Genomic DNA, 22,757 nt, shown 5'->3' on the forward strand with positions numbered 1-22,757 from the left:
AATTGTGCTGCATATGTTTGCCAACCATTGTAACGCAGTCAAAGGAAAGTATTTTCTTTTGGAGGTGTGAGTAATTGCAAGGAAGTGAATCAGTGAAGGGCTGGCATCCGGATATTAGTTTGTTGGCATACTTTAGAACAGAGGAGACTTGTRGGTGTGCTGCTACAAAATGTAATACTTGAATAACAACATCCCAGTGAGCACGAGACAGAAAAATATGTATTTTACTCAGAAATACATATTTTCAACGGCTTTTGCCCAAAGGGATAGCCCTCTACATAAAGCATTATATATGACTCGAACTGAAACTAGTTTTACAAAGCTAAACCATAGAGCTCCCCTATAATATGATGTTCTAARTATTTTAATCTAACACTCAAAAGTGGAATCAAATGATGTCATGGCGAAATGTGTTAAGACTCTTTTCTCATGCACTAATGAGAGAATCCTGACAGAGCAGATGCATAGCTCTTCAACTCTCTAAGCAGGTAGTCCTTGGCAACAAGATGTCCATCGGGTAATACTCACACRCTCCATCCATCCTCAGCTTGATGTAGTAGTGATGAAGCACGAGTCTCTTTTTTGTTGGAAGTACAAATGTATTGATGTAGCCTACAGCCAGCAGGGCATATAAAAATGTATCTAACATCTTCAATACAAATCTGTTGAAATATCCGTTGTTTATAAATGTACCATTATGCTGTACATTCGTTTGCTACGTTTTTCTTGACAAAATCAGACACTGAGGGACGTTTTAACTGAACGATAGGCTTTAATGACATCTGCTGGACACAGGTTGACAATGCAGTCATGAACATCAGCCCGCACTATGTTTCCTTTCAGCCAATCAGCAACCTTGCTTACAGTCACTGACGGTCATAGTTCATTCCAACATGGCGGAATTTCAAGGCCAAGTTAGCCAAGTAGCTGAAACACTTGGGGGGAAATAGATMTGTGGATTGTACTCTACATAGGAAATTAAGTCTTCAGATATGTAGCATCATATACATCAGAAAGATGTTTCGTTTGAGAGGAAATATCATGGGATCATCGTTGTCTTTACAGAAGGTTGGTTATCAACAGAAGCGTTGTCCCTTGGTCATGATTCTCAGTACTATTATCGTTATACATTAGTCATTCGACGAAGGCGTCTTCTGTAAGGGATAGTTGTGTTAAATTGATTGATTTTACATTGATACAGACCGTTAAKCGGGTTAGTGTTCCCCACACGACTATATCTCCATGTTACAGCGTTTGTTTACGGAAAACCGATGACTACTTGTGCTAATCAYCTATCTGTATCTCCTAACACCTGTAAACGGAAGAGGTGTTGTTACTGAAAAATACTGCTAAAACTGGTTAAAAAGGTGTAGAGTAAGTGTGCATTTTGTATTTATGAAATTATTTTGATGTGATATGAAAGTCGAGGACMTGTGTTTCTAGAACCGTAGCGCAATTGCGAATCGATTCACGTTTAGATGGASTATTTGGCTGTTTTGTCCAATATTGGACTAAAGGTACATACCATTACTCCTTATAGTTCATGGACATTGGCTACGTGTTCTGTTTACGGGCGAATTGACTCTGGAAGCCAAAACAGCCAAATACTCCATCTAAACGCATGTTGATTCTCGATTGCGATACGGTTCTAGAAACATAATTCATCTACTTTCATATCACATCAAAATAAGAGGCAGATGAGCATAGCTCCCGAAGGGGGAAATMGAGTCCCTAGATAAAGCAAGTACACTATGGGTGTCAGGGATGGCGCGACAGTATAATCATAAGGAGACGTGTACTTGGAAAACAGAGAGGGAGAAGAGGTGTAAGAGAGTGAGGGAAGAAGAGGGTGAGCTTGAGTCGGATAAAAATGGTGGGGGGGGGAAAAAGGGAGATGGTTTGTCAAAGAAGAATGGTATAAAGTGTAAGCAGAGTGAGCTGAAGACACAGGAGGAGAAATGGAAGTGAATGAGGGTGAAGCATCGGAGGTGGTAGGTGCGGTAAAGTCATCGGAGACCGAGGTATGCACAGTAAAGTTATCGGAGACCGAGGTATGCACAGTAAAGTTATCGGAGACRGAGGTATGCACCGAGGATCAGGATGAAGAAGAGTCTGTGACAGTAGGAGTGAAGTTTATGGAAAAAGTGGACTCTTGCCTTTTGGCTGATCCATTTGTGGTTTCAAGGTAGGTGAAAAACGAGTGTCATGTGGAATCAGGGAGGGTAACTAAAGGTGGTCTAGTGATAATCATTTGCTTCAGTTGGGCAGAGGAAGAATGCACTCGAAGTAAAACAAAATGGGGGGCAAGAAAAGTGAACTGTTTCGTTCTCYAGAAAAGGGCACCAATGAAAGGAGTGATAACTGGGGTAGCAGTAGATATAAATGTTGACCAGCTGAGGGCAAATTTTCCCGGTGTATGTGATGCTCGTCGTTTGATGCGACGCAGACAGTGGGGAAACAGAAGAGTCGTCTGTTCTTTTGAGTTTTGAAGTTGAGTCTTTGCCCGGCAGAGTGAAGTTAGGATATATAAGTTATCCTGTACGAGCCGAATACATTACGATGTTACAGGTGTCAAGCTTATGGSCATGTGGCAGCAGTGGGTAGGAGAGAGGGTCCAAGGTGTGAGAAATGTGCATGAGACAAAGGGATGTGTAGTATTGGGGAAAGTAGTGGAATGTGTTAATTGTAGGGGTGCCCATGTAGCTGGGGATCAGAAATGTCACTTGTGAGAGAGGAAGGTTAAGGTTGAGGTTTAGCACAGGTAATTAGCACAGGTAGTCAACTGTCTTCTGTCTGTTTTCCGTGAACTCACTGTAACATGGAGGTATGGCCATGTGGCAAGACTTACCCTATAAAGGTGAGTATCAATTTAACATTTCACTTTTTTGTACATTTATTTCTTGCTGATATGAAAGATAAGTTCCTTATGCTTCCAAAACCGTGATGGGTGTTTATGTTCGGACCGAGTGTCGGGGCTCATAAGAAAACTCCCCCATACAGAAGAGGCCTTCATCCAATGACTCTTATATGTAATATAAAGGAACTGAAAGTCATGATCAAGGGATAGCTAGCTACTAGCTCTCATTCCCCAAGCCTACACTCCTTAACAGTACATTTTTTTAACTAGATAGCTAACTACCTACCACACCATCCRGTTTCTCTCTCACCCTTCTCTTTCATTATCACATGATGGTGATGAAATGAGGCAATATGTTTTGTATTTCTACCAGCTGTGTGTCCTGTACCTGGGAGGGCGGATCTCTCAACAGTTTCAACTGCCGTGGGTAAAACCTTACCTCAGACTAGGAACTATCCGTAGAGTCACAACTGAAGTTGGATCAACCACTCCAACTCCTCCTACTCTGAATACCTCAGCCACCACAGACAGTAGCCCTGAGTCTAGCTCTGACCACTGTAGCTCTGACCCCCCTCCTGCCAAGGCCGTTGGCCCTCCACTCACCCCCACCCACTGTTGTATGAGCGGTTGCCATAACTGTGTGTGGATTGAACACGCAGAGCAGCTCCTAGAGTACTACCGTAACGGAGAGTTTGGGAAAGAGAGTGCCCTGGCTGCTATTGAGGAGAACGTATCAGATGAGAACTTGAAAGCCTTCCTGAAGATGGAGATCAGGATGATGATGAAGAAGAAGTAGACTTTTTTTTTTGTGTGTGTGTGTGTGTGTGTGTGTTTGTGTGTCTGTGCAGAGAGGGAATGGGGACATTGAGGGCCTTTTGACACTGTATGCACTTTAAAACCACTCCCTCAGATTTGAATACTGGTATGCATTTTATCGTACGTGTCTATCAAACTGTCATTTCACTTAGTCATGGACATTTCAACTAGTTTTTGTCATCGCATAATCTTGCATATTCTAACCTAATCTATAGTGTTTTACATGTGTATGTCATGTATGATTTATAATTTCATTCATGCATAAATATAGCCTAGTGCCGTAGAAGCCTACTTTGTTGAGGCATTCAATAATTGTAGGCCTAATGGTTTAAATGTTCACATAATCACAATACATTTGATGTTTCATTTATTTATGCCGTCTGACAGTGTGTTACTTTCTGCTATGCTGTGACAAATGAAGCTGAAAAATACATTTCCCTGACACTTGAAATAGAATACGCACAGTTATGTTTGGATTTAAACATTTTTAGGTGTATGGATTGATTTGATTTTATTTCAGTTGGTGGTGGATGAGTTGTTGTTAATTATTATTTAAATATAAATTGTAAGTGTAGGTTGATGATGGACAACATTTGTTTTGAAATAAATCTTGTACTTGTGTGACTGAATGAACTCTCATTTTCTTTGACCATTTTGACTCTGATATGATATTGATCACTGTAGGGTGGTCTAGTTCAATAGTACAGAGTTATCATCTGTTGAATAAAAAATACTTTTTGACACCTGACATTCACGTTTTGTTTCCATGTGAGAATAAATGCACAGGAAAGGGGCATTGGGGACATGTAGCATTGTGACATGGGCACTTGGCAGTAAGGGACATTATGACATGTGGCATTGTGACATGGGCACTTAGCGGGAAGGGGCATTGTGACGTAGCATTATGACTTGTAGCATTGTGACATGGGCTCTTGGCAGTACGGGCATTATGACATGTGGCATTGTGACGTAGCATTATGACATGTAGCATTGTGACATGGGCACTTGTCAGTAAACAACATTACAACCAGCATAATCTTTCATTTTTTCCATGACATCATAGCCAACTGGCTTGATCACCCTAAAGAATATCTTATAATGTATAATCCCCCCCAAATAACCCAGATCAAACAATAACTGTTCTCAGAAAAAGCTTTAGAAAGATGCCAGAGTTTCCGACTTGGATGACTCTTTCAAAACAATTTTTCCCAGTCGGAGCTCGTTTTTGTTAAGAGTTTCCAGTTGTCTTGATCGCACTGAAGTCGGAAAGCAGAGATTTCTGATTTTACAGTTGTGAACGTGGCAGCACTCTACACTGCTGGACAACTACTGATTGACTACAGCTCAGATGAATGAAGTCAACTCAGGATCCTAGTAAAGAGCAGTGGTGTTTGGTGAGATCGATACCTGGGAGTTTACAATGCTATACACACTGAAATCATTATGTATCCTTTCCATGTCACTTAACCTATGCCTTGTCTAGCAAACATAATGTTTAGCCACCCCATGAAATATTCATCTAGTCTATTGTATTTATTTTACAGTAATGGTATTCACTTCAAAAATAGGATTGTAGTACAATACATGTAATGGGCTACGGACAACATGAAACTAAATATCTCAGGTCAGAAAGAACAATAGTCAATGCCATAGGCCTACTATTCTTGGGCTCTGATGAATATCACATGCTGAGGAGATGGTATTGATGCAGAGGAGATGGTATTGATGCAGAGGAGATGGTATTGATGCAGAGGAGATGGTGTTGATGCAGAGGAGATGGTATTGATGCAGAGGAGATGGTTTTGATGCAGAGGAGATGGTATTGATGCAGAGGAGATGGTTTTGATGCAGAGGAGATGGTTTTGATGCGAGTTGGTGCTTTGAATGCAGAGGAGATTGGTTTTTTATCATGGGAGATGGATATTGATGCAGAGCGATGATTTGTGATGCAGAGGAGATGGTGTTGATGCAGAGGAGATGGTTTTGAGGCAGAGGAGATGGTTTTGATGCAGAGGAGATGGTATTGATGCAGAGGAGATGGTTGTGGATAGGAGAGAGTGAGGTATTGATGCAGAGGAGAGTGGTTTTGATGCAGAGGGAGATGGTTTGATGCAGAGGAGATGGTGTTTGATGCAGAGGAGATGGTATTGATGCAGAGGAGATTTTTGATGCAGAGGAGATGGTATTGATGCAGAGGAGATGGTTTTGATGCAGAGGAGATGGTTTGATGCAGAGGAGATGGTTTGATGCAGAGGAGATGGTATTGATGCAGAGGAGATGGTATTTGATGGCAGAGGCCACATGCAGTCTATTTTCTGAATCACTTCATTTTAAAATCTAATGCATGTAGATGTGTGACAAATTGAAAACCGATATATTGGCAATACTGAGTGAATATATCCACTGAGGTGAAATAATCCGCTGAGGTGAAATAATCCCGGCCTCCTGTGGGTTTACCCAATGTAATTAATTAACCAGAGAACAGAAGCCAGCCACTATATCCCCAACTCCAGTCAGAGTAATTGTTTTCTGTTCTTCAGAGTGAGGGAGGGGGGCTGCAGGCAGTCAAGTGAGCAACCATCCGAGAGCATATGGAGTGTCTTTAGAGTGAGGTACATGTGAGTAATCTGGTGAGTAGCCTACATGAAGACACTCACTGTAGAGGATTAGCCTATTTGGTGCGTTGAGTAATAGATCAGTCAATCTGAGATACTCCTGAGGGATGGGCATTGAGGCTTTGGTGACACCCCTTGGCCAGATGGATGGAGAGAGGGTTACGTAAAAGGTTGGAGGGCTGGTCAGTAGGGCTAGGACTGGAAGGTTCTGGTCAGTAGGTATAAGACTAAGGTTCTGGTCAGTAGGGATAAAGACTGGAAGGTTCTGGTCAGTAGGGATAGGACTGGAAGGTTCTGGTCAGTAGGGATAAGACTGGAAGGTTCTGGTCAGTAGGGATTTATTTGTAGCGTAGGCCTACGTGAGAGAGAACATTAGCATTAGCCTCTGCAGAGCTTTGCCTGATAAACAGGAACATGTTCTCTCTCTGACTGACTGAGATGAGAGTAAGACAGGTAAACACACCACACACACACACACAACACACACACACCACACACACACACACACACACACACACACACACACACCCACACCACACACACCACACTCTGCAGTGCAAGGCCAGACTTCCTATCAAAGGCCCTCTGTCCAGTGCAATAACAAAGAAGGGACTGGAGGTTCTGGTCAGTAGTATAAGACTGGAAGGTTTGGTCAGTAGGATAGGACTGGAAGGTTGGTCAGTAGGGATAGGACTGGAAGGTTCTGGTCAGTAGGGATAAGAGATGGAAGTTTCTGGTCAGTAGGGTGATAGGACTGGAAGGTTCTGGTCAGTAGGGATAAGACTGGAAGGTTCTGGTCAGTAGGTATAAGACTGGAAGGTTCTGGTCAGTAGGGCTAGGACTGGAAGGTTCTGGTCAGTAGGGCTAGGACTGGAAGTTCTGGTCAGTGGGATAGGACTGGAAGGTTCTGGTCAGTGGAGAAGGACTGGAAGGTTCTGGTCAGTAGGGATAGGACTGGAAGGTTCTGGTCAGTGGGATAGGACTGGGAGGTTCTGGTCAGTAGGGATAGGACTGGGAAGGTTCTGGTCAGTAGGATAGGACTGGAAGTTCTGGTCAGCAGGGATAGGACTGGAAGGTTCTGGTCAGTAGGGCTAGGACTGAAGGTTTTGGTCAAGGTAGGGATAGGACTGGAAGGTTCTGGTCAGTAGGATAAGACTGGAAGGTTCTGGTCAGTAGGTATAAGACTGAAGGTTCTGTCAGTAGGATAAGACTGGAAGGTTCTGGTCAGTAGGGATAGACTGGAAGGTTTTGGTCAGTAGGTATAAGACTAGAAGGTTCTGGTCAGTAGGGATTTATTTGTAGCGTAGGCCTACGTGAGAGAAACATTAGCATTAGGCTCTGCAAGAGCTTTGCCTGATAAACAGGAACATGTTCTCTCTCTGACTGACTGAGATGAGAGTAAGACAGGTACAACACACACACACAACACACACACACACACACACACACACACACACACCACACACACACACACACACACACACACACACACACACACACACACACACACACACACACACACACACGCTCTGGCAGTGCAAGGCCAGACTCCTATCAAAGCCCTCTGTCCCAGTGCAATAACAAAGAAGGACTGGAAGGTTCTGGTCAGTAGGTATAAGACTGAAGGTTCTGGTCAGTAGGTATAGGACTGGAGGTTCTGGTCAGTAGGGATAGGACTGGAAGGTTGGTCAGTAGGATAGGACTGGAATTTTGGTCAGTAGTATAAGACTGGAAGGTTCTGGTCAGTAGGGGATAGGACTGGAAGGTTCTGGTCAGTAGGGTATAGACTGGAAGGTTCTGGTCAGTAGGGCTAGGACTGGAAGTCTGGTCAGTAGGTATAGGACTGGAAGGTTCTGGTCAGTAGGGATAGGACTGGAAGGTCTGGTCAGTAGGGATAAGGCTGGAAGGTTCTGTCAGTATATAGGACTGGAAGGTTCTGGTCAGTAGTATAAGAACTGGAAGGTTCTGGTCAGTAGGGATAGGACTGGAAGGTTCTGGTCAGTAAGGATAGGACTGAAGTGTCTGGTCAGTAGGGAGATAGACTGGAAGGTTCTGGTCAGTAGGGATAGGACTGGAAGGTTCTGGTCAGTAGGGCTAGGACTGGACGGTTCTGGACATATGGAGAATCTTCATTACCATCCAAGTCAATAATGTATTATTAGCTACATAATTCATAATCTCTCGTGACAGTTTTCTCATTAAATCCAGGAACTGATTTGGTTCTGGGTGCCACGATGACATCATTCATCCAGTTGATTAATCCACACCTCCATGCAATGTGGTATCCCTTATTATGTCTCCATTTAGTTTGAAGGATTTTGAAGACTGTAGATAAAAGACCATTGAAGGTGTCATCTTGGATTTCATGTATGGAAAACATGCTAGAATACAATCAACACTAAATGCATTCAAGTTATTGCTGCCTTAGCGCTCTAATTAACTTCCATCCATCTCCCTTCACCCCCTCTTCTGCTCCCCGCCCCTTCACAAGGGTCCCCCTGACTCCCGCCCCCTGACCCCCACCCACTGAACCCCACCTCAGGCTAGAGCCGCGATAACAATGGGTCAGTGATGGGAGGCGGGACATTCCTAATCTGCAGAGGGGTCATGAGGAATATAAGAAGTCCGGTCAGCCCAGCCTGGCCCTCAGAGCCAACCTAGCATAGAGACCCACACATCTGCTAGAGAGAGCTGCGCTCAGCGCCCACGCCCGCTCCTCTGGCTAGCCTTCACCCAAGCAGCAGGTGAGTACACCCACCATCCATTCAGACACATAGCCCATGATGACAGAGACGTGATGGATTTTTGTAACTGTACTGTTGAACCTCGTAGAAAAGAGAGGAGGGGAGAGCAGTTTTTCAAGTAGTAAGAAAATATACTACTTGCTGAATAGTTGGCACTTGAAGAGGGAATGTGTGAAGGGAGAGAGTTTTGAGCGGTTATATTGATATTGGGAGTTTCTTGAATGGATTTAGAGAGAACTGCTTTARGACTTTGTAGTGTGGATACATTTTTCAGTTTGAGATCCGTTTACTGTTTGAAATGTTCCTGATACACGTAGCAGTTTAAATTAGACGGACCCAAAACAATCACATTTCTGAACATTCTTGTATTTTGTACTGTACATCAGTCAATGAGAATGGAAATATGGCTGATTTTCATATTTCATTTTCTCAACTGCTGCTCAATGCATCATTGTGCATTGAAAGTGACCTCCTGTTGAGTTAAACATAATGTACAGTTGATCCCGGMAAGAAACATTCTAGAGCCTTGTTAGCTTTTGGAACACCATTGTATGAGGGGTAGATAATAGGATTGCTTCTTTTAGACCCTTTCTGGCTGCTCAGCATATTCTCRGTGTTGTCCTTGTACTAATGAGATTAGCCCAAGTGTAGATGGCTGYCCACTGGCTTGAAATGAGGAGGGAGGATGTGGTGGGAAAGGGAGGGAGGGCGGGTGCTTATTTACGTTGAACTGGGGATTACATGATGAAATTGGGTCATTAGTTATTCGAGCTAGACATTCATCGGACATTAAATTACAAGCGCAATACGATCAGTAAGGGGATAAGAATGAGGTCTATATGTCAGACAAAGTTAAGGGCCAGGGACTTGTCTTTTAATTATATTTTATTATTACGGTGAAATGCTTACTTACGATGCAATTAAAAAGTAAGAAAATTAACAAATAGATCAAAATAACATAGTAACACAATACAATAACAATAACGAGGCTATAGACAGGCTTTTGACAGGCTATAAACAAGGAGTACCGGTACTGAGTCAGTGTACTGGGGTATGAAGTAGTTGGTGTGATTGATTAAGGTAATATGTACATGTAGGTAGGGGGTGAAATGCAGAAAGTCCAGGTAGCCGTTTAATTAACTGTTAAGCAGTCTTATTGCTTTGGGGTAGAAACTGTTCAGGAGCCTTCTGGTCCCAGACTTGGCGCTTCGGTACTGTTTGCCGTGCGGTAGCAGAGAGAAAAGACTGTGACTTGGGTGGCTGTAGTCTTTGACAATTTTTAGGGCCTTCCTCTGACACCTCCTGGTATAGAGGTCCTGGATGTCAGGGAGCTCGGCCCCAGTGATGTACTGGGCCGTACGCATTACCCTCTGTAGTGCCTTGTGGTCGGATGCCATACAGTTGCCATACCAAGAGGTGATGCAGCCAGTCAGTACTCCAAACGGTCAATACTGAATTTCTTATCTCAACTCCAAACAGTAAATACCGAATTGAAAAAACACCAAGCTATGACAATGTGAGTTCTATCATGAAATGTGGGTGTAATACAATCTGTTTCTCTCTCATTTCCCCAGTTGATGAGATTTCATCAACTTTACTTCAGAGAGGGATTGAACACATAACCAGCTGCACACACCAACCAGCTAACTAATAACCATGAATCTCGAGGTCCCCAAGTTGGAGATCAAGTCTGCCACCCGTGTCACTGGAGGCCCTGCAACACCACGCAAGGGACCCCCTAAATTCAAGCAGAGGCAGACTCGCCAGTTCAAGAGCAAGCCCCCAAAGAAGGGAATTCAGGGGTAAGGGCCACTTTCATTGGGTTTCTTAGTCTCAAACAGCCATTCGACAAGTGCATAATGACATTTTCATGCGGTCTGATTGTAAATAAATGATCTCTGTCTCCTTTACAGCTTTGGCGATGATATCCCTGGAATGGAGGGCTTAGGCACTGGTACGTGCATTATTACTGTTTATCTACTCTACCTGTGCCTTCCCTAAAACCTGTAGAAAGCCATATTGTAGGGTTTGCTTGGCCTACTGACTTTTACTGAACGTAACGTGTGTTTCCTCTGCAGACATCACAGTAATCTGCCCCTGGGAGGCCTTCAACCACCTGGAGCTTAGCGAGCTGGCCAAATATGGTATCATCTAAGTCATCCAGACCTTCACCATCCATCCCACAGTCCTCTGCTTCCACCTCCATCTACTTCAAACCATGCATGTGCCTCGAGCACTCTCACTGCGTTTGACTAGAACTATCAAACATAAACTAAAGCAAAGAATTGTCTGCAAAAAAAATATAATAATAAAGAAAGCGTTACAGAAAAAGAACCGTCTACACTCCTATCTATAACCTAAAAGGGTTCTTCTGCTGTCCCCGCTGTAGAACCCTTTGTAGATCCCTTTTTGCTACTGGGTAAAACCCTTTTAATTCCAGGTAGAACCCTTTTGGGTTTCATGTAGAACCCTTTCCATAGAGTATTCCACATGGAACCCAAAAGGGTTCTACTTCTGCCTGGAACCAAAAAGGGTTCTACCTGGAACCAAAAAGGGTTCTACCTGGAACCCAAAAGGGTTCTACTTCTGCCTGGAACCAAAAAGGGTTCTACCTGGAACCAAAAAGGTTTCTCCTATGGGGACTGCTAAAGAACCCTTTTGGAACCCTTTTTTTCCTTAAGAGTGTATCCATCTTTCACTGGTTTCTTGTTTTGTTTCTGCAGACAAAGTTCACATCATACAAAATGTCTGCTCATGATTAGGACTCTGTTCTGGTATCGCTGTCTATCGCAGCAACCGGCAGCCATTTTGCCCTTCTCTCCTCCACCATCGCCACGTGCTTCTCTTCTTCTATCCTCTCCTTTACACGGAACACAACAAACGACACTTACGAAAGCAAAGCAGCCTCAACCTTGAGTTGACAAACAAGTGACATACTCGTGAAATGGGTGGGTTCTCATTTCATGTGCCTCGGCACCTCTGCTGTCATCATAGACGCCTGCTCATCTATGCCGAATATTACACATGTAAAACATGACTCCTGTAGAGATGAGACAGCTGCTGGTCATTGCTGAGCTGGAATCTGGAATCTGTTCCTGGGACAATGTGGATGAAGCTACATGATCCTCATCATCCCACTCCCCTTTTCCCCTCCCTATCATTAGTGTTACACACACACCACACACGCACGCACGCACACAGGCACGCACGCACGCACGCACGCACCGCACGCACACACACACACACACACACACACACACACACACACACACACACACACAACACAACACACACACACACACACACACACACACACACCACACCCAAACACACACTTTAACAGAAGCATGATTCTAACGTTCTATCCTGTTTAACACTGGCATACTCTTTACTTCTCCTTTTATTATACTGATTTTCTATTTCTTTTTTAATAATAAAGGATTTATGACTATCTTTATTATATGACATGTACAGTAACCAGTCAAAAGTTTGGACACACTTACTCATTCCAGGGTTTTTCTTTATTTTTTACTATTTTCTACATTGTAGAATAATAGGGAAGACATTAAAACTACGAAATAACAAGAGAGTGCAAAGCTGTCATCAAGGSAAAGGGTGGCTATTTTGAAGAATCTCAAATATAAAATACATTTTGATTTGTGTGACACTTTTTTGGTTACATGATTCCATATGTGTTATTTCATATTTTTGATGTCTTCAATATTATTCTTCAATGTAGAAAATAGTAAAAATAAAGAAAAACCCATAAAGGAGTAGCTGTGTCCAAACRTTTGACTGGTACTATATATTCTAACTAAGTATTCTCRGGGATAGAAGCTTGTTTAATGGCTTGGAAAAAACACCTTGTCATTGGGAATTTTGACTTTTGCTGCCTTTAGTTTTACCCCAAGCAGCATGATATACATGGGGCAGTGGAGGCTGGTGGGATGAGRTMTAGGAGGACGGGCTCATTGTCATGCRTGGAWTGGAATAAATGAAACAGAGTCGAAAATGTGGTTTCCATATGTTTGATGTGGTTGATACCATTCCATTCATTTACAATGAGCCCATGTTCCTACAGCTCCTCTCACCAGCCTCCACTGACATGGATTGGAGATTAATGTGTGTGCAACATTACTACAATGGATGTAGATGGCGCTGACAGCCACTGCACAGATTACCCACAAATCTCACATGTCAAACTCGATTCCAAATGTGATTGTCACCTGATAACCCTACCATGCTGTGATTGGGCAGTAGTAGTTGGTGATGTCTCGTGTTGTTGCGCTTTTTTTTTCTAGGTTTTTCATCTTCCCCAATGCTCATGTTGACGTCTCTTTGACATATTATATAGTTGGGCATGTGATCTCTATTTCATTCATCTCATTCTTTTCATTATCACGCTTACCATAATTTTGTTTTATTTTGTTTCATTGTAGTTTCTTATCAATTTCAATTGTATGTTTCATTGAATCATATTRCCAGAGATCAATGTACCCGTATGGCCAGTTCCATTTTAATAGCATATATCYTTCATAGATGTAGGTATTATATGATTGCATGTTCTCTGTCTTTTACTTTGTCCATCGCATGTTGGCGTTGTGTCCTGTGTGTATTGTGTTTATGCTGCATGCTCGTCTTTTCATTATGTTCACTGCAGTTTGTAGTTGTGCGCTGCAGTTTGTAGTTGTGTACTCATGTAGAAGACAATCTTTCCTCTTCATTATCTCTGCATCATCTCATAATATCAGTCATTCGTAGTGGGTAAAAATGSCAAAAAGATAATCAAGGACAAATCAAATATATTTATAAAGCCCTTCTTACATCAGCTGATATCTCAAAGTGCTGTACAGAAACCCAACCTAAAACCTCAAACAGCAAGCAATGCTGGTGTAGAAGCATGGTGGCTAGGAAAATCTCCCTAGAAAGGTCAGAACCTAGGAAGAAACCTAGAGAGGAACCAGACTATGAGGGGWGGCCAGTCCTCTTCTGACAACAACCACCCGAGCCACTGCCTGTTCACCCTGCTATCATATTAGTGCAAGAGGCGTCACTGCAGTACCTGGTTCGAATCCAGGCTGCATCACATCCGGCCGTGATTGGGAGTCCCACAGGGCAGCACAKTATTGGCCCAGCGTCATCCGGGTTTGGCCGGGGTAGGCCATCATTGTAAATAAGAATTTATTCTTAACTGACTTGCCTAGTTAAATAAAAMAAAAATKATCCAGAAGGCGAGGTCAGTACAGGTGCATCGAAGCTGGGACAGAGAGACTGAAAAACAGCTTCTATTTCAAGGCCATCAGACTGTTAAATAGCCATCACTAGCACCTTAGAGGCTGCTGCCCTATATACATAGACTTGAAATCACTGGCCACTTTAATCATTGGATCACTAGTCACTTTAATAATGTTTACATACTTTGCACTACTCATCTCATGTATATACTGTATTATATTCTATTCTACTGTATTTTTAGTCTATGCCGCGCTGACATTGCTTGTCCAAATATTGATATATTCTTAACTCCATTCATTTACTTTCAATTTGTGTGTATTGTTGTGAAAGTGTTAGATATTACTTGTTAGATATTGCTGCACTGTTGGAGCGAGAAACACAAGCATTTCGCAACAACATCTGCTAAACATGTGTATGTGACCAATAACATTTKATTTGACATAATGTTAGCAGTGTGATTACGTTAAAGTTCAGGGTTAGATTTAAAATGTGATTTTAAAAAGATACATTGTAGAAATAGGCGGGGTTTAGCCATAATTATGACTTTTTGTCAGTAGTGACGTCCCTTTCACGCTTCCTCTTTTCTCTAACGAGCACAGTAAAGCAGACCGAAATGGCTCCTACAAAAAGTTTAGGGCTCGTCAATTTGAACAACAGCCAAAAAATGACTGGTATTTTTTATTATCCCTTAATTTCAATTAAATGTGGTTACTTTATCGAGGGRGTAATAACCTGGTAAAATAAAGTGMCGGAATTATTTTATATTGATTGTTTCACTCGGGCAATTGCTGAGGAGGGACACTAGGGTACGGACTTGTTAGCGTGTAACGCCCGGTGTTTGAATTGTGGAGTGGAGTTTCGTTGACTCTGTCCAGTCAGTCAATTTTTAATCTCTGACATCGTTCTATTTTGTTACACAGCGAAATACATCGGGAGCACAAACCCGTACATCATGGCAGAAAATATTGTAAGTGTGACAACACATTGTAGTTATTGACAAAATATTGTGGATTGTTAGCCGGCTAGGTAGCTAACTTCGCTAGCRAACGTTACCGAAGTCTGATTATCGGAGTGATGAGGCAGCAGATTTAGCCACTTGCTAGCATCAGTACTAGAATGACAAGGCCTAGATAACTGCTAACTCACTGTTAGCAAGCTTAGCTGGTCAGAAATGTTTGAATTAAAATGTGTCCGTATGTACGGTCGTTTTAGTTAAACTATCTTATTTAATAAACAAGTACATAGTATATTGTTAACATAACGTTATCTTTGTAACGTTATTGGYTTTTAAAAATGCGTGGACGTTCACTTTGAGAAAGGGGACATTGTTGACTTTGTTAACTAGCTAGTTAGCTACATACAGTACCTGTGGTTAGCAAACGAACTGGTTTTATCAACATAACCTTGGCCTCTAGTTTTTTTGCAAGAAAGAAGCAACAGTTAACTAACTTTAGAAAAATAAAAGCTAGTCAGTGTTCATTCACTTGTATTCAACTTGTGGCAGAAAAATTGACTAGCAAACATTAGTTAGCCACAATACCTGCTAGCTAACTTTAGCTAGTGTTGTTATCTTTGCTCATTCGAGGTAAAACAATCGAACTAAGTTAGCCAATGACCTGAAAATCAGTCACTGGTATTTTAGCCGGCCCATGGCATGATATCAGCTGCTCATGTCATTTACATTTCCTAACTAAACTAGCTACTGTTAATTTAATATCACAACCACGTTATTGCTTGTGAATTATGACCCTGTGTGTCATGATAAAGATGAACGACAATGGTGTCAACGACCCTCCACCAACATTTATGCACTGTCATGGTCCTGACACTGAAAGAGAGAAGAACAATCTAACTAGCTACAGCAGTGTCATGTTTTCAGTGGGTTGCAGTTAACCAGCTCATGGTTCATCAAATTTGCTAATGAGTCATGACCAATATGGTTTCCCCAATGGATGTATTTGGTTTGGCAAAGCAATCTAAATTCAAGGAAACAACATACTATATTATGGTGTGGKGAATGTAATGTTTTTCCTAATTTGCAGATCATCAGGGTTCAGTCCCCGAACGGGATGAAGAAGATCCCTGCCACCAAGAAGGAGACAGCAGCCGCTTTCCTCAATAAGGTATTAAAGTATGGATGCATGATATGAAGACAAACATGTGCTCTCAGTGGTACTCTAGGCTATATGGTTGGGCCGTGTACAGCAAACAATACTTCCCACAAACACATGGGAAACTTGTAGTTCTTTCTGTCATTCTGTTGTCATATTCATAGCACATTCTTTCCAACTGTGCTATTGGGCAGCTAGCATCAGAAGGTGGACATTTTATAAATCTTTATCTCCCTGTGCCTAGCCTGTGCTCAACCTCTGTTAATTTATGTATGAAGCAGGCAGCTCTGCAGGAAAGCGAAGGTGTTTCTGCAGTGTTTACCCCCCCCCCCCCCCCCTTGCCTGTGCAGTTAATGGGATCCACTGTTGATGGATGCGATGCATGGCTCAGCAGAGCCCTGTGTGTGTGTAGGGAAAGCTGTGAGTTATGTGGAGAGAGAATGGTGTGCAATGCAATGTTTTTAAACAGCGTGCTATCAATAGATTCACCACAGCAGCTGCTTGCTATCCTGCCAGGATAAAACCCCTTGTGAGTACCTAGCTACCTTCCAGTAAGGGTTTTCCATTCCAAATCCTCTTCATCTAGCCAGATTGTGTTTGGATGAAATGGATATGAATGTCTAACTGTGGCTTAGCAGCATTTAGATAATGACAGTGAAATATGGGCAACGCCTTGGTCACAAATGGACCTCAGCGACTGCGAGACAGTATTGGGTAGGAAATCTTAAGTGGGAGTCAAATTTCCACATCAATGGCTGAATCAGGAGTGGCCGGCTGTTCGGTCACCGTGGAGGGTTGCCTGCGGCAGTGCCCTATTAAAAATGCATGTCTGAGTTTAAAAAAGAAATGTGTGGCAGATCAATGAGGGTATTTTTTTTATTCCCTGTCCTCAGATGTACAGTCACTCAGTCAGTGATGGGGAGAGATGGAAATGGAGAGTTGCATGAAGAGCTCAGAGGCATTCATTAACCCATAAGAGTCTTAAGCTGGGTGGGGAGGGCGTYGGTCTAGGAAGCTATATGGAATTGTTTGAGAAGGTTATACCAAGGATCATTTTGCTATTTGATTTCGAATTTTAAGACCACTCGAGGTATCTTTTGTTTGGTATTTTTCCGATTTTTTTTGGGGGGGGGTGGGCTTTTCTGCTATTAGTGCATTGAATAACATATTCACTACATGGAACAACAGATAGCCCCCCCCCAAAAAAAATCTAAAGGAAGTTGGTTCTGTAGTGTCTGTCCTCTATATCTGAGAGATGTATAAGAAAGATCAGGAAATGTGTATATATATATATACACACACACACACACAACCGGTCAAAAGTTGACACACCTACTCATTAAAGGGTTTTTCTTTATTTTTACTATTTTCTACATTGTATAATAATAGTGAAGACGTCAAAACTATGAATTAACACATGGAATCATGTATTAACCAAAAAAGGGTTAAACAAATCAAAATATATTTGAGATTCTTCAAAGTAGCCACCCTTTGCCTTGACAGATATGTACACGCTTGGTATTCTCTTAACCAGCTTCATGAGGTAGTCACCTGGAATGCATTTCAATTAACCAGTGTGCCTTCTTAAAAMTTAATTTGTGGAATTGCCACWAACTGTTGCCACAAAGTTGGAGGCACAGAATCGTCTAGAATGTCATTGTATGCTGTAGCATTAAGATTTCCCTTCGCTAGAACTAAGGGGCCTAGCCTGAACCATGAAAAACAGCCCCAGACCAGGATTCCTCCTCCACCAATTCACTGAGCACTTCTCTAKGGCCATTCTACTGCCAATGTTTGTCTATGGCGATGTGTGGGGCTGAAATAGCTGAACCACTCATTTTGAAGTGTCCACATACTCGTGTGTGTACTTTACTCAAATAAAGTTGGATTGAAACCTGCTTAGTGACACCTTTYCTTTAACCTTCCAGTTTGACAACATGGACATCCTCAGTCATTAATGTTTTACCTGCTGATKTCTTGGAATTATGACTTTTCCTTTGTTGGTGAGATGTGACCTYCAGTACAACAGAGTTGACTTTCTTTGCACCACTAAACCATTATGGATTTGATTAAATGCAAGAAAGCTCACTTAGGCTCGGCGGAAGTGCTCCGAGGACTCATTAGATCTTGGATGTCTCTGCGATAATGACCGTAGACCAGGCAACTCTGACAGTCTTACTTTCAGCTCTGTCAGCCTGTTGGTAATCCACTTTGACAGTTTAATGGGTAGTTAAAATAAGTGGAGTGAACACTCTTAGTTAAACACACCGATGATAGAAGGATTAGCGAGACATGAGCGATCTTCACAACCAGATTTCTTGCAATCTTAGTTTTTTTCTTATTTCATGTGCTTTTAATAGACAATTAGACACTTTACTTTATACTACAGTCATGATGTACCATGCTCCAGGAGACAASTGGCCCTACTTAACCCTCAACTAAAGCTCATCGTTATCTAGTCTCTTTACCTAGTCTCTTCCCACAGCCGTGCCATGAGTCTGGCAAGCGAGACGGGACTAATCGTCATTACTCTGTTTCTACTGTCAGGTGGGCAAAGAGTTTGGCTTCCCCTCCAACGGCTTCACCATCTTCCTGAACCGTAACAAAACTGACGAGATCCAGTCCCAGAATAAGACCCTCAGCCTGCTGAAGATCAAGTGAGTTAGGAGCAACATTGAGTTGTTACTATTAGATCTATTACATGGATCACTAGTCGTTAGACTGCTCCATTTAGCTAGCTACACATGTTGTCATATCGTCACTTCAAAATTTTTCCTTGGATTGTCATTATGCTCATTGTGTGTGTGTGGGGGAATTTAATGTCTAATTCTTCCCTCCCTCTAGACATGGAGACATGCTCTACCTGTACCCCTCGGGCTCCCCGGGACCGGCAGGAGAGACCATGGACGTGGCCACGCCTCACTCGTCATCACTACCCTCTACCTCCCATTCGTCCTCTTCTTCATCGTCCATGATGTCACGCTCCCACTCGGCGCCCCACATCTCCGAGGACGAGATCGACCAGTACCTGGCCAAGCAGGAGGGAAAGATCTACAGGAATAAAGATCCACAGCTGTAAGAGTTTTATATACTTCCTGTGTGTTGTATTTAAGTAAAGATCTAGAGGAACAGTGATCCACAGCTGTAAGATTTATATACTTCCTGTATGTTGTATTTAAGTAAAGATCTAGAGGAACAGTGATCCACAGCTGTAAGATTTATATACAATACCAGTCACAAGTTTGAACACACCTACTCATTCCAGGGTTTTTCTTTATTTTTAATATTTTCTACATTGTAGAATTATAGTGAAGACGTCACAACTATGAAATAACACATATGTAATCATGTAGTAACCAAAAAGTGTTAAACAAATCAAAATATATTTGAGATTCTTCAAAGTAGCCACCRTTTGCCTTGATGACAGCTTTGGATACTTTGGTATTCTCTCAACCAGCTTCATGAGGTKGTCACCTGGAATGCATTTCAATTAACAGGTGTCCCTTGTTAATTTGTGGAATTTCTTTCCTTAATAATGCYTTATGAGCCAATCGGTTGTGTTGTGACACGGTAGGGGTGGTATACAGAAGATGGCCCTATTTGGTAAAAGACCAAGTCTCCATATTATGGCAAGAACAGTCCATCATTACTTTAAAACATGAAGGTCAGTCAATCCGGAAAACGTCAAGAACTTTGAAAGTTTCTTCAAGTGCAGTTGCAAAAACCATCACATCAAGTGTTATGATGACACTGGCTCTCATAAGGATTGCCRAGAGTTAACTCTGCTGCAAAGGGTCAGTTCATTAGAGTTACCAGCCTCAGAAATTGCAGGCCAAATAAATGCTTCAGAGTTCAAGTAACAGACACATCTCAACATCAACTGTTCAGAGGAGTGTGTGAKTCAGGCCATCATGGATGAATTGCTGCAAAGAAACCACTAAAGGACACCAATAAGAAGACTTGCTTGGGCCAAGAAACACGAGCAATGGACAATAGACCGGTGGAAATCTGTCCATTTGGTCTGATGAGTCCAAATTTGATATTTTTGGTTCCAACTACCGTGGAACTGTGCATGTGTGGTTCCCACCGCATGGAGGAGGCGGTGTGGGTGCGGGGGCTTTGCTTTTATTTAGAATTCAAGGTCACACTTAACCAGCATGGATACCACAGCATTCTGCAGCGATACTCCATTCCATCTGGTTTGCGCTGTCATTTGTTTTTCAACAGTACAATGACCCAAAATAACTCCAGGCTGTGTAAGGGCTATTTGACCAAGAAGGAGAGTGATGGAGTGCTGCATCAGATGACCTGGCCTCCACAATCATCCAACCTCAACCCAATTGAGATGGTTTGGGATGKGATGGACCGCATAGTMAAGGAAAAGCAGCCAACCAGTMGCTGCTTGTTGTGGGAACTCCTTCAAGACRTTTGGAAGAGCATTCCAGGTGAAGTTGGTTAAGAGAATGCCAAGAGTGTGCAAAGCTGTCAATGCCAAYGGTGGCTACTTTTGAAGAATCTCAAATATAAAATATAGCAGGTGCAATTTGACGCACCAAACTATTTTAAYCAACCGGGATTTTAATCCAGGATAGGGGTCTCTGCTGTAACCAAGAAGATCTTGATCTTGACATCTAGCCACTTATCATGAGCTGGATATAATTTAGGTATACTTATAGTTAAAAGTAGTGGCTGTCGGTATTTCAAAATGCCCCGGTATAAGCGGTATTTTGCCCGAGCCTACCACAGTCATATATAGTAGCATTAGGCATCTGGAATCTGCTTTMGGCGAGTGACATTTTTGTCCCGAAGACGACTGTTAATTCACATTGGACTCGAGTGTTACTTGTGTATTGGGGTTTAGGGACTCAAAACAAAAAAAGATACCTAACCATGTGATCAGTTATTCTATTACATTTTTCCTTTTCCCTCCGTTACGTGTCTCTCACTCCTCTTCAATCTGACGCTCTTTCTACACACATCCAAGCTCCCATTAGGCCTACAGAAATGACTGATGGGATACACTAACAGAATCTGTAGAAGAGCTACATTCCTTGCCAAATAAAGTCCGCTTGATCACACATTCAAAATGGACTGGTTGGTTAAAGTAGYGAACACACAGTGTGTTCCAACCACAAGTTGCAGTTTTGGAGTAATAGATTAGGTTACACTCCCCCAGGTTCCAGACTGAAATATGCAGCAATAACATTGTTTTGAAGAAGGCAAGTTGCTTATTCATTCGCCTAGGGGCCTACTTTGGTTTCATGTTTTAACAAAAGCCTGCCCATCTATTTCTAAGCTCACTAATCAAACAGGGACAAAGAAAACACACCAAKTCTGGGATTTTAGGCTTACTGGTTAAAAAGGGAAGCATTTGAGAGGTCTAATGCTGTTAACTGTAGGCACAGCTAGAACAATGAGACAGATATTTCACCGGCTGTATAAATGTGAAGCATCCGCCTGGCGTTTCCACTCACTACCAAATATGGTAGTGGGAGAAGATAAAAGCAGAGGCATTTTAGTTGACATGCTTCGATTTTAAACACTTGATGTCAATATAGATCTCGCCAGTCTCAAGTTTCCAGCAACAGTAGTCATTTACACATTAACAATGTCCTACACTGTATTTCTGATCATTTGATGTTTTAATGGACCCCAAAAACTTGTGTGTGTAGTATATTATATATATATATATATATATAATATATATATATATATTATATATATATATATATATATTATATATATATAAACAAAAAATAGCATACATAAACATATATATATATATATATATATATTATATATGTGTATGATTTTTTGTTTTGTTTTTTTGTTGTTAACTCTCAACCTAACTTTACGTTACATAAACTGCAATGAAAATAAGTGTCAGCTAGCTAGAAGGATGTCTTTAATCGCAAACGTACCGTTATTTTCCAGTCCAATTTAAATGTTGAGGTGAGTTAATCTTCCAACCGCTAGAGTGCCCGACGTTAGGGGTGTCTGATGTTGGAAAATTAGCAATGCCTGCATATCAAACTGCCAATCACTTCTGTAGTCAGGTGTTAGTGATGACGTACACCGCGCTTTATATCCATGGCCAAAAAAATTTGAAAGATGCGTCAATTAATTAATCAAATGTATTTAAAAAGCTCTTTACACCAGCAGTTTGTACGAAGTGCTTATACGGAAACCCAGTACTAAAACCCCAAAGAGCAAGCAATGCAGATGGTAGCCGCGGTAGTTGTGCTGTAACGTTAGCAGTGGCCGCGGTAGCCTGATGGCTGTAACGTTAGCATGGCCCGGTAGCTTGCGTAACGTTAGCATGGCCGGTAGCTGTGCTGTAACCGTTAGCATGGCCGCGGTAGCTGTGCTGTTACGTTAG

General features: G+C 42.1%; 3 protein-coding genes across 3 annotated transcripts in view; all 3 read left to right on the forward strand.

Moving 5' to 3' along the window:
- The first annotated feature begins 873 nt into the window (after positions 1–873).
- On the forward strand, positions 874–4,302 carry LOC111968178 (oxidoreductase-like domain-containing protein 1). The gene is made up of 2 exons (XM_023993749.2): positions 874–1,068; positions 3,231–4,302. Exons 1-2 carry the CDS (start codon positions 1,018–1,020, stop codon positions 3,651–3,653), a joined length of 474 nt encoding a protein of 157 aa, XP_023849517.1. The 5' UTR covers positions 874–1,017; the 3' UTR covers positions 3,654–4,302.
- A 4,608-nt stretch (positions 4,303–8,910) lies between these two features.
- Positions 8,911–11,366, forward strand: LOC111967059 (retinal rod rhodopsin-sensitive cGMP 3',5'-cyclic phosphodiesterase subunit gamma). The gene is made up of 4 exons (XM_023991963.2): positions 8,911–9,032; positions 10,607–10,834; positions 10,946–10,986; positions 11,111–11,366. Exons 2-4 carry the CDS (start codon positions 10,689–10,691, stop codon positions 11,185–11,187), a joined length of 264 nt encoding a protein of 87 aa, XP_023847731.1. The 5' UTR covers positions 8,911–9,032; positions 10,607–10,688; the 3' UTR covers positions 11,188–11,366.
- A 3,690-nt stretch (positions 11,367–15,056) lies between these two features.
- Positions 15,057–22,757, forward strand: part of LOC111968179 (nuclear protein localization protein 4 homolog) — a 37,987-nt gene continuing 30,286 nt past the window's right edge. Inside the window, exons 1-4 of the mRNA XM_023993750.2 lie at positions 15,057–15,234; positions 16,310–16,390; positions 18,926–19,035; positions 19,223–19,453. Of these exons, the coding sequence (XP_023849518.1) occupies positions 15,220–15,234; positions 16,310–16,390; positions 18,926–19,035; positions 19,223–19,453 (437 nt within the window). The 5' untranslated portion in view covers positions 15,057–15,219. The remainder of the gene's footprint in view (positions 15,235–16,309; positions 16,391–18,925; positions 19,036–19,222; positions 19,454–22,757) is intronic.

The sequence above is a fragment of the Salvelinus sp. IW2-2015 genome, linkage group LG8 (genome assembly GCF_002910315.2).
Source record: "Salvelinus sp. IW2-2015 linkage group LG8, ASM291031v2, whole genome shotgun sequence".
In the NCBI taxonomy this organism is placed as follows: Eukaryota; Metazoa; Chordata; class Actinopteri; order Salmoniformes; family Salmonidae; genus Salvelinus; species Salvelinus sp. IW2-2015.